This window comes from Erithacus rubecula (assembly GCF_903797595.1).
Source record: "Erithacus rubecula genome assembly, chromosome: 11".
Taxonomy (NCBI): domain Eukaryota; kingdom Metazoa; phylum Chordata; class Aves; order Passeriformes; family Muscicapidae; genus Erithacus; species Erithacus rubecula.
In genome coordinates this window covers 1,774,673-1,792,704 of record NC_136663.1, presented here as the reverse complement: position 1 = coordinate 1,792,704, position 18,032 = coordinate 1,774,673, and the positions used below count along the sequence as shown (strand labels likewise).

Here is an 18,032-nt window from a genome sequence, read left to right as displayed (position 1 = left end):
TTATTTTTTTCCCTTTAATTTATTATATTACATTTATTTTATATAAATTCTATGACTCTCTCCTACCTTACAAACTCCCCTGCTCCCAGGAGGACTCACCCTCCATGGCACCTGGAAAAAGGAAATCTTATTTTGGGAGAGAATCAGTTTTATTTTATCCCAGCTGCTGCCCTGGCCAATGAGAGGCTGCAGGGGAGACCAGGGGGGATTGGCAAAGTCCCCTGGAAGGAACAAGGTGACACTGAAATCCCAAGAAATCAAATCCTGGGATTGGAAAAATTCCCTGCAAGGAGTGAGGTGACACTGAAATCCCAAGAAATCAAATCCTGGGATTGGAAAAATTCCCTGCAAGGAGTGAGGTGACACTGAAATCCCAGAAAATCAAATCCTGGGATTGGTGAATTCCCTGCAAAGTGGCACTGAAATTCCAGAAAAACCAACCCTGGGATTGGAAAAGTCCCCTGGAAGGAACAAGGTGATGCTGAAATCCCAGAAAACCAAATCCTGGGATTGGTAAAATTCCCTGCAAGGACACTGAAATCCCAGGAAATCAAATTCTGGGATTGACAGAACTCCCTGCAAAGAGCAAGGTGACACTGAAATCCCAGAAAATTAAACCCTGGGATTGGTGAATTCCCCTACAAGGAGTGAGGTGACACTGAAATCCCAGAAAATCAAACCCTGGGATTGGTAAAATTCCCTGCAAGGACACTGAAATCCCAGGGAATCAAATTCTGGGATTGGAAAAGTCCCCTGAAAGGGGAATGCCAGGAAACCAAACCCTTCCCACAAATAATGAGATTTGAAGTCCCTTGGAAGGAGCAAGGTGACACTGAAATCCCAGAAAACCAAATCCTGGGATTGGTAAAATTCCCTGCAAGGACACTGAAATCCCAGAAAATCAAATCCTAAGATTGGTAAAATTCCCTGCAAGGTGACACTGAAATCCCAGAAAATCAAACCCTGGGATTGGTAAAATTCCCTGCAAGGACACTGAAATCCCAGGGAATCAAATTCTGGGATTGGAAAAGTCCCCTGAAAGGGGAATGCCAGGAAACCAAACCCTTCCCACAAATAATGAGATTTGAAGTCCCTTGGAAGGAGCAAGATGACACTGAAATCCCAGAAAATTAAATCCTAGGATTGGTAAAATTCCCTGCAAGGACACTGAAATCCCAGGAAACCAAACCCTGGGATGCTGCTTGGGTGTTTTGACTCTCCCCCAGAGCAAAAAACGCCCAGTTTTTGGGATTTAGGGATGCTCCTCTGTCAATCACAGGGTACCAGATTCAGGGAATTTGTCTGGACAGTGAGGACCCAAAGGAGAAGGAATTTGTCCATTTATTTCTGCAAGCTCCAGGTTTCCCTCTGTATTTAAAATTCAGATTTGGCTCCTGAGCTGGGAGTGTGGAAAGGGGTAAAAGAAAAATAAAAAAGCTTCATGGGATCATGAGAGCAACACCTGTTAAATTCCCTAAGTGCAAATTTGGATGGCAATTCACTTTTTTCCCCCCAAATGATCAAACTGTGAATTAAATGAGAGAAATAAATCCTGAAAATTAAAGAGAAAATCTTTGGGTTTTGCCTTTTTAGTTGTTCTGTTTTCAGCTTAAATTTGGGGGTAGAGGGGATTCATTTGTGATGAGAACCTTAAATACTGCGTGGGGTAAAAATTATTTCATTTAAACAGAAAAAGAGCAGTGGCTCGTGTAGGATTTTAAATACTTGCCTAGAGTAAACGCATTTATAGGGATTTTCATTGGATTCAGAGGGATAAAATGATCTCCTTGTAAATTCAGTCTCGTTGCATTTGGTGTTATAAAAATTCAGATATCAGGGGGAAGATGAGATAAAGAAAACCTGCATAAGTCTGGATCCCACAACCCTGTACCAAATATTGATCCAAATCCCAAAATCTACAGGATGACAGCACAGTTGCACCTAAATAGGAATTTATTGCCCTTTAAATTTACTGGCTAGGAGATCCAAAAGCTTCTATTTCCCAAAAATAACCACTTAGGGAATTATTTAAGAACTTCCTGGTGTCTATTTCAGTCTCTGGAGTCCCAAAATTCAGATTTACAGCACCAGAAACACGCAGTTATTTATGGGAACCACCAGAATTACAGCTCAATTTTCAAATTCCGGGCTCCACTCCCACACTGGGACTGGGTTTTTCAAGCTTTTTGGGATGTAAAATATATTCCCCCAGGTGTTATCCCAAAGCTCGCTCCAGGATTTCCTTTCTCGGGAGGTCTGGGCTAAGAAACGCGTCCATTGTCTCCTCTGCGAACTCGAGACAGGCAAAAGGGGAAAAGGGATAAAATTTCCTGGCTCCCCTTTTGCACCGGGGTCTCCCTTTGTGAGGCAGCCCCGGGATGTCATGGACACTCTTTTTTTTCAATTTTTTTTCCTTTTTTTCCTTGTTTTCCTGCTGTGTTTGGGAAAAAAAAACCATCCTCAAGAAGCCTGGCTTTGCTTTTTTGGGATTGTTGCTCTCCTTGTGCTCAATGCCAGATTCCAGGGAAAACAGAGGAGCTGGAATTCCAGGCTGGAGGGGCAGGGCTGCCATTCCCACCCCCATTCCCAGTAAAACCACTGGAATCCTCCTTTAATCCTGGCAAATCCATCCAGCATCCAGCTCCCCGCTTCAATCCGCATTTTATCAGCTTTTTATGAGACAAAGGGCTTGGAGATTTAATTCAGGAGAGGATCCCGCCCATTCCTGTGTCACGGAGTCCCTTTGGAAGCGATTTCACCTCACCGGGTGCTGCAACACTCCTCGGGAATAAGGAAATAAGGAAATAAAAGGAAATGGAAAGCTCTGGTTTCCTTTCACCCAAATTCTTCTTGGCTCTGGCAAACCCGGGCTGTGTAATCGAGCCCAGCACAGGTCAGACCTTCAAATCACAGCAGGAAGCAAAAATCTGGGAATAAAACTGCCTCTGTGTGCTGGACTCAAAGAATTTGGGGAGTTTGTGGAATTTAGGGAGTTAAAAAGCAAAGGAGAGTGAGAATTTTAATTTTTTTCTCATCTACGAACTGGCTGCAAGGCTCTGGATCTGCACTAAAATCCGGGGGAAGATTCCCACTGATTTCTTTGGAAAAGCTGCCTAAAACTCTCCAGCTCCTCTGCAACTCACCCAGCAGCAGCAGAGGCAGCAAAATATCTCAAAAAAAAAAAAACAAAAAGCAATCAGGGGATGTATAACAGTAATAAATTATGAATAATTGTAAAATACATTGTACTTTTTCCATTTCCTGACAGTTCAACTGCTGGCTCTGCACAGGACATCCCATCAGGAATCCCACCAGGAATCCCACCAGGATTAGGGCAGGAGTGGAGTGACTTCATTTTCATCTCTTATTTTTAATTTTCATCTCTTATTTTTCATTCCCATCTCTTGTTTTTTTCCCTTGGAAAGGGAGAAGGAGCAAAACGTGCTGAGGTGGAAAGGATTCCTGCGGTTCCATGGAGGGGACAGAACCTCCAGCTGTGCCAGATGTCATCTCCTGCTGGAATGGGGGACAAAAAAGGGGGTTCAGGCTGGCAGGTGGAGCTGGGGAGGAGCAGGAGAAGGAAAACGGGAGGTTTTAGGAAATACAGGAATTGCTGCTCCAGGTGAGGCTCAGCACAAGAGGGAGCTCCAGGAGCTCCCAACAGCTCTGAGTTTGCAGCTGAATCACAAAATTCAGGGAATATCCCGGTTGGAATGACCCCACAGACATCATCCAGTCCAATTCCTGGGCAGGACACCCCGACAATCCCACCCAGCCCTAAGAGCTAATGAACCCACAGACCCTAAACCATCAGGATCTACCCAGGACAAGCACAACACTTCAAACATTTCCCCAGGATAATTTCCCAAAATGGAATTTTTTGAACACAAAAATCAAGTTTCTGAGAGACCTGCACTGCTCAACTCTGTTTGCATTGGGAGCAGTAACCTACAGAGGGGGGAACAAATCAAAAAACACCCAGATATGGGAAGAATTCCTCATTTTAAGGAAATTTCCCGTGGAGAGCTGGTAGTAGAATGAGCAGGGCTGATCTCAAAGCTGGGTCTGCTCCAGCAGCAGGGTGGGATCTGTTCAATGGGTGATTCCTCCCAGGGCATCCCAAACTCAGCTGTCCTCTCCAGAGGGAAACTCTCCCAAAGCAGCTGGATTTTCCTCTGGAACACTTTGGGAACATCCCCAGATGGGAATTCCCACCTGATATCCCAGCGAGGGACATCTCCAGGTCACAAACAAATCCCAGTTATCCCAGGAGATCACACTTTGCTCATCCAGAGCCCAGCAATTTATTATTGGCCAAGGGACACAGCAGGAAGCAGAAATGTGAAAATGTGACTCAGTCAGGACTGCAGATCCTGCCCAGCCCTTGTTCTCCAAACTGATTATTCCTTTATCTTTTAATTACTTGTTCCTGATCCCAGAATTCCACCCAGCCCTTCCCGCAGGCCAGATAACCCAGACCATTAATTAATACTGATATTGATATTGAGGAGGACGAGGCTGCTGATAAATAATCCCAAGTCCACTGAATGGCACAATTAACAGATTCCCATAAAACAGAATTTCTCAGAAGGGACCCACGGCATTTATCTGGCACCAAAAAAAGGAAATCACGGCAGGAGGGACACTGAACCTTTCCTTCAGAGCCACTGATCCCCAAAAGAGGAGCTGTGGTGGCAGCTGGAGAGATAATCACCCACAAAGTGTCACCCACACCCCGCAGCGCCGGTGGCTTTGTCCAGCCCGCCCTGTCATTAGGTAAAAGGGTTGTTCTCAATTTGTCGGGTTGGCTTTGTAGTTTTGTCAGGATCACCACGCACCAAATTAGCAGGGAACACAATTAGCACAATAATCTCGGGTTTAGCCAGAGCATCACCTCTGCCCAGAATATCCTGCAGACTCTGCCATTCCCATGCTTACCTTGGAAGTTCCTTTTCCATTAATCAAGTCATCATCAGCCAGACAAGATCTGAAAAAACACATCCCGATCTCCCACTGCCTGAAAATGAGAAGCTGTTGCTTTGTTGGGTTTGCAGGAACATCCTCAATCTGCTCAGATCAGATTTTAGGGAGAAATTCCTCCCTGTGGAGGTGGGGAGGGTGCCCAGAGCAGCTGTGGCTGCCCCTGGATCCCTGGAAATGTCCAGGGTTGGTTGGACATCGGGGTTTGCAGCATCCTGGGACAGTGGGATGTGTCCCTGCCATGGATTGGGTGGCACTGGGTGATCTGAAGGTCCCTTCAACCCAAACCATTCTGGGATTCTGTGAAATTGGATCTTCTGGAAAACCCTCCATGCTCCAGGCTGGAGAGATCTTGGCATGCTGTTAAATATTCCTGCAGGGCTGTGACAGAGCCCAAAGGCTCAGGAAATATTCCCAAACTCTAGAAATGGCCTTTCTGGCAGGGCAGGGATTTTATTCCTGTCTCCAGGGGCTGAGCTGGATGTTTCCTGCAGGAGCCAAAAGCAAGCTGGAATCCCCAGCAATAATTAACAAAAATAAATCCCCAGGGGTCAAACCAGGAAAGAAGCAGCAGCCCCTGGGGAGACAAGGAAACAAATCCATATTTTTATCTACTTTATAAAGATAATTTGGTCTGATTTTCACCATGACAAGCACAGGGCTTTTAAAGAAGGCTGAGGTTCAAGCAGATCTGGAGCAGGAAAATGGTTACCCTGAGGAAGTTGGCAATTTAATGTAGTTGTGCTGCTCATCTTTTATTTTATAGGCCTGGTTTTAAGGCACTGGGAGGTTTTGGGGCTCAGCACAGAAGGGTCATCCTGCAGCTGGTACAGGCAAGGGTTAGGTTTATAAATAAATTTATTTAACCTCATGACGTCTCCCATTTTCAAACCCTGAAAAGTTAATTCTTCATTTCCTTTTTTTTTTTTTTTTTTTTTTTTTTTTTTTTTTTTTTTTTTTTGTTCCTGTTTTGTTAATTTGCTTTTCATTCCTTGCAAGGGACAACTAGAAGCTTCTCCTGAGTCAGGGGAGGAAGGAGCAGGAGGCTCAGGAGGAAGCAGAGCCTTGCCTCCCTCCCCAGCAGAGTCTGATAAATCAAACCACAGCCTCCTTTCCATTAAACCCTGTCCTACTTCTCAGAAAAGAGCTGTTAACCCTCAATTCAATCAGCTCTGACTCCAAAGGTTCCTCTGGCAGGGCCCTTGCAGCCCTGTCTTGTCTCAAGGCAAACAAAACTGGATTATCAGCAAATCTGAAATTCATTGTCAGGCAAATCCTTCTCCATTTCACCAGCCAGAGTGTGTCAAAGGGAAATTTATCCAACATTGAACCTTCCTCCAGCAACTGCTGAACTCACCTGGGGGTGAAGGGAGAGGCTGAGGGAGCTGGGGAGGGGCTCAGCCTGGGGAAAAGGGGATTAGGGATTTTTTTTTTTTTTATCCCTAAAAATGGCAAAAGTCCCCCAAAAATCAACTCAAAATTCACCCAAATTACCCAATTAATCTCAAAATTATCCCAAAATTATCCCCCAAAACAGCCATAACTCAGCCAAAACTCACCTGAAAATTCACCTCAAAGTTCACCCAAATTCACCTCGAAATTATCCCAAAATTACCCCCAAAATGGCCAAAATTCACTTCAGGTGAATTTAGGTGAATTTTGAGGTGAATTCTGAGGTGAATTTTGAGGTGAATTTTGGCCATTTTGGGGGATAATTTTGGGGACCTTGTGACTCTGCACAACTCCTGACAGGAAGGGACAATCAGGTTGTGCCAGGGGAGGTTCACTTTGGATTTTGAGAACAATTTCTTCCTGGGAAAGGGCTGGAGGGATGTAAAAGCTGTAGGGATGTGACATTTGGGGACAGAGTTTAGTGGTGGCTTTGGGAACACTTGGACTCGATGATCTTGGAGATCTTTTCCAGTTTTCCTAAATAATTCCAGAATTCAGGGATTCTGTGCCCATCAGAAGCAGCAGCTCATCAGGTGCTAACAAGACCGTGGGGCAATTTTTGTAAATTCCTCTCTGTAAAGAATAAACCGAATAAATACCCAAAATTAAACTGCTGTGTGGAGCAAGCGCCCTGATAACCCAAAACGCTTTTGCCAGGGTTTTTAGGGGATCGGGGGATCACTGGCAAAACCACTCTGGCCATTTCCAGGGATTTCAGCACCCCGACACAGCGCCGAGCTCCAGGATTCCGCTCCCAGCTAGATCTGATTTTAAACAAAGCCTTTGCATGTGAATATTTTCATATCAAAGCCTAAGCAAGCATCAGTCCCACAATCAACATCCATAAAAACGCGGCTGGGTCGGGCAGGAAAGCGGCACATCCTGAGGGCCCCTTTGTCACCTGCGCCTTTTAAAGGAAAGAGCGGGTTTAAAGCATCGTTAAAATGTTTTCGGACAGGAGAAGAGTTTGACACCAGCTGTTACACCTGGCCCTCGACAGGGTTTGCATTCCTTTGTGGTCGGAAGGCAGCGATGCTTTGTTCATTGGGGGAGGTTGTGCCTGGAATCTGCTGCTCCAGGGGAAAAACGCGTTTATTTCTTATTTAAACTGCAAAGTTACGTTCTAAAGTAGATGTTTGGTAGCGAGCAGGATGCTAAATTAAGATTTTTTTTATCTCTGAGACAGAATAAGCTGAATATACGGGAACCTGAGCGTCATGATTGGCAGGGTGATGGAATTGCACAGGATTTCAGCTAAAGTCGTGTAAATCCTCGTCCATCCCGATCTCTCTTTTCTGGAAACCCCTCACCCGACACCTGGGGGAACCGGATCAAAGTGAATTATCCCAAATCCTTCTCCTCCCGCTGCAACTGCAGCTCCAGCTCCTTCCCACTCATTCCCTTGGAGCCGGGATGCTCGCAGGCACCTGCCGGCACCTGGGAAGGATAAGCACGCTGTCTATCTGTCGCGATTTAGGGGCGCGATGTGAACGGTGTCTGTCGCGACAGAGAGGTGCGATAAAAGCCGCTCAATGCGGGGCAGCTCTGGCGCATCCCGAGCGCCGGGAAAAGCCGGGGAAGCACGGAGCTCTCCAGGGAAACAGTCCCGGAGGTGCCAGCCGGCTCCATCCCACGGGTTTCCCCTGCCCGGCTCCTCCTCCCCCGCTGCCCGCGCCGCAAACCGAGCGCAGCGGCTGCGGCAGCGCCGGGCGGGGCGCGGGGACCGGGACCGCGCACGGCAGCGCCGGGGAGGGAGGCGAGCAGGGGAGGAGGGAGCGAGGGAGGGAGGGAGCGAGGGAGGGGGAAAGGTGAGGATTTAAGCGCGGGCAGCGCCGGGCTGGGGAGCTGCGGTGCGAGGAGAGGAGGTGAGGGAGGCGCGGGGCCGCGGTGCGCTGCGTCCCGGTATTCCTACATCCCGGTGTTCGCTCATCCCGCTGTTCCTGCATCCCGGTGTTTCTGCATCCCGGTATTCCTACATCCCAGTGTTCCCGCATCCCGCTGTTCCCGCATCTCGGTGTTCCTGCATCCCGCTGTTCCCGCATCTCGGTGTTCCTGCATCCCGGTGCACTGCGTCCCGGTGTTCACCCATCCCGGTGTTCACCCATCCCGGTGTTCGCTCATCCCGGTGTTCGCTCATCCCGGTGTTCCTTCATCCCCCTGTTCCCTTCCCGTTGAGCTGCATCCCGGTGTTCCCTCATCCCGGTGTTCCCGCATCCCGGTGCGCCGATCCCTGCCATTCCCGCATCCCGGTGCTCCCGGCGCTCATTCCCCGCTCAGCTCGGCTCGCCCAAGGGCATCGCGCTGCGGACGCGCCCCGGAGCATCTCCCAGCCAGGGCCGGTGACCTTGGCGGGCGCGGCGCTGCCACGGCGAGTCCCGGCGGCTCGGTAAGGAGCGGGAGCGGGGCTGGCACCCGCGGGTTCCTGCTGTGCCTTCCCACGGGAGCCGGAGCCGTTCCGGCCGCAGCTGCAGCGCCAGCGAGCGCTCTCGGGTTTGCGGGGCTGCAACGAGACGAGCTCTGAGGTCCCTTCCCAGCCAGACCATTCCGTGATTCTGTGACTTGTTGCTGGAGCTCCGCAGTCTGTGATTTCCAGGGGGCAGGAAGATGGTTTGCCTTAGGGATTCCCTAAAAACCAGCACAACAGCCCGGAGTGAAAAGGTGAAAATAGCTGGGGGTGATGGAGGAGGGCAGGTGGCTGTGCTGGGAATGCTCATCACTGGAGCATTTCTCCTCTTTGCTTTTCCTGGAGCTGCTGCTGGCTGCCTTCAGTGGGAAGCAGGTGCAAGTCCTGCCTTCCCTGTTGGATAAACCTTGGATAATATGGAGGAGAATCCCTGCAATAAATGCTCGGGCTCTGCTTAGTCAGCACAAGGTGCTTTGAGGGGTTTTAATGTGGATTTTAATGCTTTAGGAACTGGGATGCTGGGTTTTCTTTCTCTCATGAGTATCACGAGTATGGTACAAATAATATGGAGCAAATGTGTCTTGAGAGCAATTCCATGAGTGCTTGGAGTGATTTCTGGTGCAGGTTTAGTGGAGAGAAGGAGAGAAGCTGTGCATGGAGGTTATTCCAACATTCCAGCTGCAATGAGAGATGCTGAAACGCTGCCTGGGGAGCATTTTGGGCCCATAGCAATGCTTGTGCCACCCCTCTGTGCCCAAAAATCACCCAGCACGGGTGGTGCAGAGCTCAGCAGAGGGCACTGAGCTCCAGCTGCTGAGAGGCAGCCAGGCTCTGCTCTGGGAGCTGCCAAGACACATTTTATGGAGCTTTTCATTTATTTCATGGATACCAACAGCTCTGTGTATCCAAACCTGTTTGCTCACAGCAAGGAAGGGGCCTGCAAACAAAGCTGTTCCCTGCTGCATAGATGGGGCTAAACCTGTGAAAAAAAGTGCATCTCTCTTTTTATTTCTAATCTGTTGCAAGCATCTCACTCCATTTTTGCTTTTCTCCTCTTGGAGCAGTGACTGGAGTGGTGCAACTCTGCTTCCTTTGATGAGATCTCAAGGGCTTTGCACTTGCACAAGAGTTTGGTCCCATTTTCCACTAATACCTGTCATAGCTGTGACAATATTCACCTCCTCACGTTGCACACAACCCAAGCTGCTACTTTCAGCTGCCTTAGAAATGACTCAGAGCAAAGCAAAGAAATCAGAATAAAATAAAGGCTGCAACTGAAAGTAAATCTAATTTTAGAGCCCAGACATCTCAGTTATTTTGTTGATAGATTGATGTGTTTACATGACCTCCTGAACTTGAAAGCCTTCCAGGGATGTAGATGATGTCCCAAATCTCACAAGGAGCTGAGGTTTGTCACCAGGAGCAAATGCAAAACCCCTTTGAGATACTCCTGGGACAGTTCTTTGAAACTTTCAATTTTTAAGTATTTGCGATTTCAACCTGGTGCTGGCTGGTCTCTAGTCCCAAATTTGTGATTTTGGTTGGTAATAGTTCTGTTCAAAACCATGTGTCTAAATTAGACTTACACTCAAAATAAAGGGAAAGGTTTCCCCTTCCCTGGGATTCAATTTTCCATTTTCCTCATCTTCTCTGGCAGAGCTGTTCTGCTCCAAGGTACAAATCCTGGCACAGGGGGAGGACCCAGAGCCCAAACCATGCTCAGCTCAGGAAAGCTGGAAAGGGAAGGGATCTGTACCTAAACTGCAAGGAGCAGCTGGTTATGTAAGAAAACAACTGAGGAAACTTCAGGGGAGGGAAGAACAGGAAAATTGTTGAAAAATTAATTTGGCCTTGGGAGAAAATGGGACAGAGCTGCACCAGCAATGTTGTTGTTACAGAGAAGCTGCATCTGCTCCTTTCCCTGTGCCTAAGGATGGGATTGGGCACTGATAAATCAGCCAGGCTGCAAAGTTAGGGGCAGCTGAGTTATTTAGAGCTGTGGCTTTGCTGCCAGGGGACAGCTGAGGCATGAAATCAGAGCAACCTCCAGCTGCTTTCAGCTGCTGTGCAGGTACTGGATGGTGAGAAGCCTCTCTCCAAACAAGACCCCTCTGCTTTCCTGAGGGTCCAAAATCTGTGGATCTCATTTGAAAGGATCGTTATAGGTGATTATAAACTCCATCTGTGTATTTACCTGAGCTGAAGGAGAAAATTCAGCAGCTCCCTGTGTTGTCCCACACAGCTCCTCGTGCTGCAGAATCCATCTGCTCCAGACAGAGGTGAAGCTGAATTCCAGCACCAAACCCAATTTGGGAGGCCAGAATTGCTGAGGAGGAGCAGACACACAGATCAGGGTTCAGCTGGAGAAGCAAGTTGGGTCAGACTTTGTGCAGGTGTGGCACTGCCACTCGAGGAGGGGTTTGGAGTTCCCAGAGGTAACAGGAAGTTTTCCTGGACAGGGAAATGTCCTGAGTTTTGTGTGCCCTGTGTAACATTTGAAAGAACCAAAATAGCACCTGCATGCTCCCACTGAGGCCAACAGGAAGGAAGTTGGGGTTAAAGATTAGGAAGATGCTGAATTTATTCTCCTGAGTGAGGTAAAACACAAACAGGGCTGAAAACACCTTTGCTCTTTCTGCATTGCTCCTTCCACTCCTGGAAAATTTTTTTTTCCAACAAATCCCACAAGTTCTGCTGTGCACCAGAATTCCAGGGAGGGTTATTTATGAAAATCTGCAAGACAAGATGGTTTTTGAGGTGTATCCTCTTTCAGCCCTACCCCTTCCATTCCTGGAGCAGGCTGGAGTGGTGCTTCCAGGAAATTCTGGGATGTGGATTCCCTGGAATCTGCTGCCTCATCTCAATTTCTGTCCAAGTGCTGATCACTTCATTCCTTGTGCTTGGTGCTCACTGAATAAAACATGAAAGGAATGCTTGATGGGAATGGGAATGGGAATGGGACTGGGAATGGGAATGGGAATGGGACTGGGAATGGGAATGGGAATGGGAATGGGAATGGGAATGGGACTGGGACTGGGAATGGGAATGGGAATCCATTCCTGGTTCTGTTTGCACTTGGAGCCTTCATAAAACCACTGAGCTCATCCCAGAATTATGTCAGCATTTAGAGGACAAGCCTGGATAAATCAGGATATTCAGGACAAACCCACAGAACCCAGTGAAGTCACAAATAAGAACAGTTCCACATCAGTGACTTGCAGATGGGATTCCTGTGCTGATCCCAAGGAGGTGATTGCCCACTCAGCTTCTAATACCCAAAATTATTTACAGATCAGACAACCTCAACTCCATCCTGGCACTTTTCCTGGCTGCAGCTGCCTACACGTGGCTGCTCAGCACTGGAACCCCTCAGGGACTCCTGGAAGGAATTTACTTCCCTCAGGAAATAAACCTCATCCACTCTTGCTGCTAGGCTACCCCAGCAATTATTCAGCAAATGGCCATTTTTAGCCAATTAAATATTTGTATTTTGGGGATGGATTTATTGATTGCTGCTTTTCTTTCTCATCTCATCCCTACTTTGCATTGAAAGCAGCAGAGATCACCTGTTGAATGATCATGAGGCCATTTCCAGCTCCAGGCTTTGTTTTTCCCCACTCCAGATGAACTTTTTCTCAATATATGTTGGAAATCCTTTTTCCCTATATTTGTAACTCAACCAACCCCTCCTGCTGAGGGCATAAAGTGCTTTTCAAGCATTCTTTGGAAACCAGTCTCTCCCAGTTCCCCTGCAGGAATGTTTCTCCCCACAGGAATTTCCCAGCAGGAGCTGTCCGGCCACGGGTCAGAGTTGCAGATTGAAAATGTGACCAAAATTCTCAAATTCCAACTGCTCAAAGCAGAAATGACACATTAAAGGACCTAATACTGAATCTTCTAACTCCCAGCTGCCTCTGACTCTGGAAAATAAGGTCGATAATAAAGAAATTTGGGAGATTAGGAATGCTCTGAAATGAAACCTTGATATTTGGATGATGATTTATCTTTTCAGCTGCCCTAATCAGAGACATGTGTCAACAAGCAAGAAAATCAGGCAGCCACTTAAATCACTAAAAGCTGCTTTACAGGTTTCTCCTCTTCCATTTTTTTTTTTTCCTCTTGGAGGTGCAATTGCTGAAAATAATCTGAATATTGCTTAACAGGAGCTGAATTCTCTTCATTTCACTCATAGCTGGCTGTAACAGTCCCATGGCCACTAAACAAAAAGGCATTTCCCCAACACCACTGAATGTTTAAATCCAGATTTGTAGACAAATGAATGTTGAGTTAAAATTGCATAAGAACAAATTATCTCCTGCTCTGGAATAGTGGGAGCTGATGAGTGAATAACTCAGGGCCCTTTCAAGTGGGAGTGCCAGCTGGATAGAATAAAACACAGCCATGCAAGTGAAGCCTCTCTAGGAGGAATCCTGTTTAAAATACAGATTTTTAGCCTCCAAAGTTTGCCTAGTAATCTGCAATTCCCTTTGATTGCTGTTACAATTAATTAGGGTGGTAAAGCTGCCACAGAGCTCTGGAGGTGTTTTGGGGTTTTTGGGTTACTCCTTATCCCTCCTAATGGCCCCAAAGGGATGCAAATTGTCCCTTCCCCAGGGGATCTGTGTGACAGTGCCACGGGGGAGCCTCATCTCATTGCCTCAGCAGCTGCTTTAAAATGGATTTTTTCCCTTCCCCTCCCGTGCTTTCCTTTATAAATGATGCAGCTGGAGTTGTGTTATCCCTGCACAGCTCCTGCCAGCAGGGCAAGTGTGTCAGTGGGGAGGGCACAGACTGCAATTTGCTTCTGCCTTTTACTTATCCCAACCTCCATCATTCATTAGGAGACCACAGAGCACGAAGGCAGCTCGTGTTCCTCCTGGAATTCCAGAATGTCTGAGTGCTTGGGGATGGAATTACTGCACTGGGAGAGCCAAAGAAAGCCAGGCTGGGCTGGAGCTGCAGGGAACTGCAGTCCCAGGCTGGAAAAAGGGTGCCAAGGGCTGTGGGAAAATCCAAAGAGCTGCTCATCATTTTAACTGCCTCATCCTTTATTCATGTGGCTCTCCAAGTGATGATGGTGAGGCTGCAGCCTGGAATATCAGTCAAATCAGCCTTGGGGATGTTTTTCCTGCCTTTGGCTGTCCTTAACCAGCTCTGGAGGGAGGCTGTGCACCCCTGGTCACTCAGAGGCTCAAACAGCCCCAGCAGTGCTGCAGCTTCTCCAGGCAGGGGCTGGGATTAGCAGGGATGTACCCAGGGAAGGGATGAGTTGAACAGCGCAGCCCTAACCCCAGTGAAAATCCCATAATCCTGAAGAAGGAGAGGGTGAGAGGGACCTTCTCCTTCCCTCCTTCTCCTTCTCCTTCTCCTTCTCCTTCTCCTTCTCCTTCTCCTTCTCCTTCTCCTTCTCCTTCTCCTTCTCCTTCTCCTTCTCCTTCTCCTTCTCCTTCTCCTTCTCCTTCTCCTCTTTCTCCTTCTCCTTCCCTCCTTCTCCTTCTCCTTCTCCTTCTCCTTCTCCTTCTCCTTCTCCTTCTCCTTCTCCTTCTCCTTCTCCTTCTCCTTCTCCTTCTCCTTCTCCTTCTCCTTCTCCTTCTCCTTCTCCTTCTCCTTCTCCTTCTCCTTCTCCTTCTCCTTCTCCTCCTTCTCCTTCTCCTCCCCATCCTCCTCCTCCTCCTCCTCAGTGGAAACTGCTCTTTTTGCAGAAAAGTCTGAGCAAAGACACTTTTGGCTCCCAGGGAGTCCCACTTTGCCAGCTGGGCCACTGTTATTGAAGGCTTTGCAATATTTCCAAGGCTTTAAGGCCTCTCTCCTTGGAGTTCTGCCCTCAAATAAATGATCTGAAAGGAATCACTTTCCATTCATGCCCAGCCAGACAGCAGTGGTGCCTTTCTGGAAAGAAAAGCTGGCCACAGAAACAGCCACTGCTCAATTCACATGTTGGTCAGTCCCCAAAAATCATTGTAGGAACTTTCTTGGTCTAGGAAATATGTGAAGATGGAAGTGAAGGAAAGGAAACCACTGAATATTGGAATATTTTGGTCCTAGATCATTATTTTAAGCCCAGGCTGCAAATTTCCCAGTGCCACTTTAGGGTTTGAGGGACAGCAAAGTTCTGTCACACCCCAAACCCTCAGTGACAGCAGGTTGGAGGGATGGGATGTGTCCAAGCCTCTTTGTCCTGGCATTTCAGGCAAATGTAGAAGAAAATGGGACATGGAGAGGTTTTCCAGCAGGGAAATCTGCTGAATTCCCTATGGACTGATCTGCTTGGAATGTCCTTAAACCCCTCAAAAAATGGAATTCTCCTGTAAAACCTTTTGCACTTCCTTATCATTCTAGTTTCTCTAAATAGATGCTTTTAGCCTGCATTTAAAGATTGCTTCAAATGCCAAAAAGCACATTTAACAATGAACAGTGGAAGCAAACCCTATTTCCTATTTAATTCTTGTTCAGCCATTCTCTTTTCCAAGTGGAGCTGGGAACAATGAATGCATAAAGATATTACCCAGGAGGAAAATCTTTCCTAGACTTGTAATTTCCATTAAATACTCTGTAACATTTTTCATTTCTTTGGAATGAGCTGCAAAAAAAAAAAAAAAAAAAAAATCCTCCTGCAATCTGAGATTACTTTTTTCTCCCTTTCTCTTTCATAACTTGGCTTTTCTTTTATTCCCAACAATTGCAGAGCAATAAAAATGATTATCAGAAGTAAGCAGAGAGTAAGAGAGTTTTTACAGTGCAGTTGTTTTAATCTCATCTTTATTCTGGGGCATACATGGAATTTATGGAACATTTGAGGAATTTATGGAACAGTTGGGGAATTTATAGAATATGTGTGGAGTTTATGGAACATGCATGGAATTTATGGAACATTTGTGGAATATGTATGGAATTTATGGAACGTTTGTGGAATTTATGGACCATCTGTGGAATTTGTGGAACATGTATGGAATTTATGGAATATTTAGGGAAGCTGGCCCAAAGCCTTTCTTTTTAAATGCCTATTTCCCTGATTTCCATAGGGAATGAATAGGAAAACACACTTGGAATGTGGGAATGGATGGGATAACAGGAAGGTTTGGGTTGGAAGGGAGTTTAATCACCCAGTGCCACGAGCAGGGACACCTTCCACTATCCCAGCTTGCCCCAACCTGGCCTTGGACATTTGCAGGGATGGAGCAGCCACAGCTTTTCTGGGAAGTGGGAATGACCAGCTGATACTGATACAGCTCCAATAACTGAGCAGCAGCTGCACAACTCCAGTTTCCTTTGGCCCAGGGTGGTGGGAAACGAGTTAGTGAAGTGGTTCCATGGGACACTAACCCCACTCACTCCCCTGTCATTCCAGGTGCTCTCCAACCCCCCTGGAGCTGAGATGGATGTGAAGAGGGTGAAGGATTACCTGTACTGGCTGTACTACCAGTACCAGCTGGTGACCTGCAGCTATGTGCTGGAGCCCTGGGAGCAGTCCATGTTCCACACCATCACTGTCACCGTGCTGGCCATGGTGGTGTACACTGCCTACGTCTTCGTGCCCATCCACGTCCGCCTGGCCTTGCAATTCTTCTCCCAGATTTTTGGCCCCCAGCCTGAGAGTGCAGTGCTGAACTGAGCAGGGCCCTCAGCAGCTCTGGCAGCTTTGTGAAATCACCTCTGTGCTGAGGTTTGGCTCTTAGGAAAACGCTGCTTGCTTCACCTGTGAGAGCAGAGCGGGGCACTGAGCACAGCCCCTGCTCCAAAAACTCTGGGAATGGGACACAGCCCTGCAGCTCCACTTCCAGCACCTCATCCAACCATCACAGACTGCTCTGCTGGCTCACAGCCAGGTAAAAAGGGAGATATGCAGCAGGATTGGAGTGCTCATGGCTGGTGATTGACTTCCAGGCTTTAATGGATCGGAAGAGAGAGCAACAGGAGGATGAACTTCAATCCAGCTTTTTTCACGTCTAAGTTCCTGCATCTGAGCTCACATGGTCTAAAATATTTTCTTCTTGAAAAAATTCTCCACCTCATCTTGTAGCTCAGTGAGGATGGCAGGAAGGAGCAGCCCTGCTCTGTCTCAGTGCCCTCCTGCCTTCTCGGCTGAAAATCAAATCTTTTCTTGCTGCTGCCACTCACCAAGGCAGCAAAGTGCAAATCAACACCAGGGGAAGAGGATCCAGAGAGGAAATAATATTTTAATACCTGCAGGGAAGGCTTAAAGAGGTCTCCTTTCCAAAGAAATGTGATTTATTTCCATTGCCCGTGGGGAGGTTTTGGAACAATGGGAGGTTTGTTTGCTTTTCACTCTACACAAATCAAAACGTGGATGCCAAATGATAAATTCCAGCTGCACACTGCACATCTCCACCAGCTGATGCTCCTGTTAGTAGAAGTGAGAGGTGCAAAATGTAAATAGCTTTCAAATGATGTTTGCACAGTTGTAGATCACAAGAAAAAGCAAAAACAAAAACCTCTTAACTTCTTTTTTGAGCTGCAGTGGGCTCCTGCATGCTTCAAAGCACAAGTTTGTTTGGAAACGAAGACATGTGGTGAAGGTTGCCCAGATCTGAACATGTGTATGCAGTTTTTCCAGCCCAAAAAAAAAAAAAATAAAATTTTATTCTCCAGAAATTACCTCTGGCTGGATGACTCAGCTCTTCTGTGTTTTCCACTCATTCATAAATATTCTGGATGTGTGTGGGCCAGGCTGGCGCTGTGGCAGATGGATTATTTTGTGGTGAATGATTATTTTTTGATTATTTTTTGGGGCAAGGGTTGAGAATCCTTTAAATGGATCTGGGGTGAACTGCAGTTTAAGACCTCTTCTGTTTCTGGAGGGAGAAAAAAAACTCTGATCTGCTTCAAATCAAGGGATGAACAAATACCTGAGTGTGCTGAGGCTCATCTGAGAGGTTTGGGCTCCAACAGGAGCTGTCCTGACAGTTTATCACAGTTGCTAACCTGCAAATATGAGGTGCCAAGCTGAAATCACACTTTGAGTAATAACACAGCACTGGAGGAGATGAAAAATGGCAAAACCTGTGACAATCCCCCTTAAAAGTATCTGTAAAATAGACTAAAAGTTGTAATCCCAACGTTGGAGGTGAAAAAGTGAGAATATTTACTCAGAAAGTTGGTAAAAATTCTATTTCCAAATATTCTGCTCATCCAGTTAAAACGATGGTGTGAGTGCCAGAGCACCTCCTCATCAATC

The 18,032-nt window shown here is 47.0% G+C and overlaps 1 protein-coding gene across 1 annotated transcript; it reads left to right on the top strand.

The window, feature by feature from the left end:
• The first annotated feature begins 8,643 nt into the window (after positions 1-8,643).
• On the top strand, positions 8,644-17,446 carry SPTSSB (serine palmitoyltransferase small subunit B). The gene is made up of 2 exons (XM_079315640.1): positions 8,644-8,818; positions 16,185-17,446. The coding sequence occupies exon 2, from the start codon at positions 16,212-16,214 to the stop codon at positions 16,446-16,448; it is 237 nt and encodes a 78-aa protein (XP_079171766.1). The 5' UTR covers positions 8,644-8,818; positions 16,185-16,211; the 3' UTR covers positions 16,449-17,446.
• Positions 17,447-18,032: the final 586 nt, after the last annotated feature.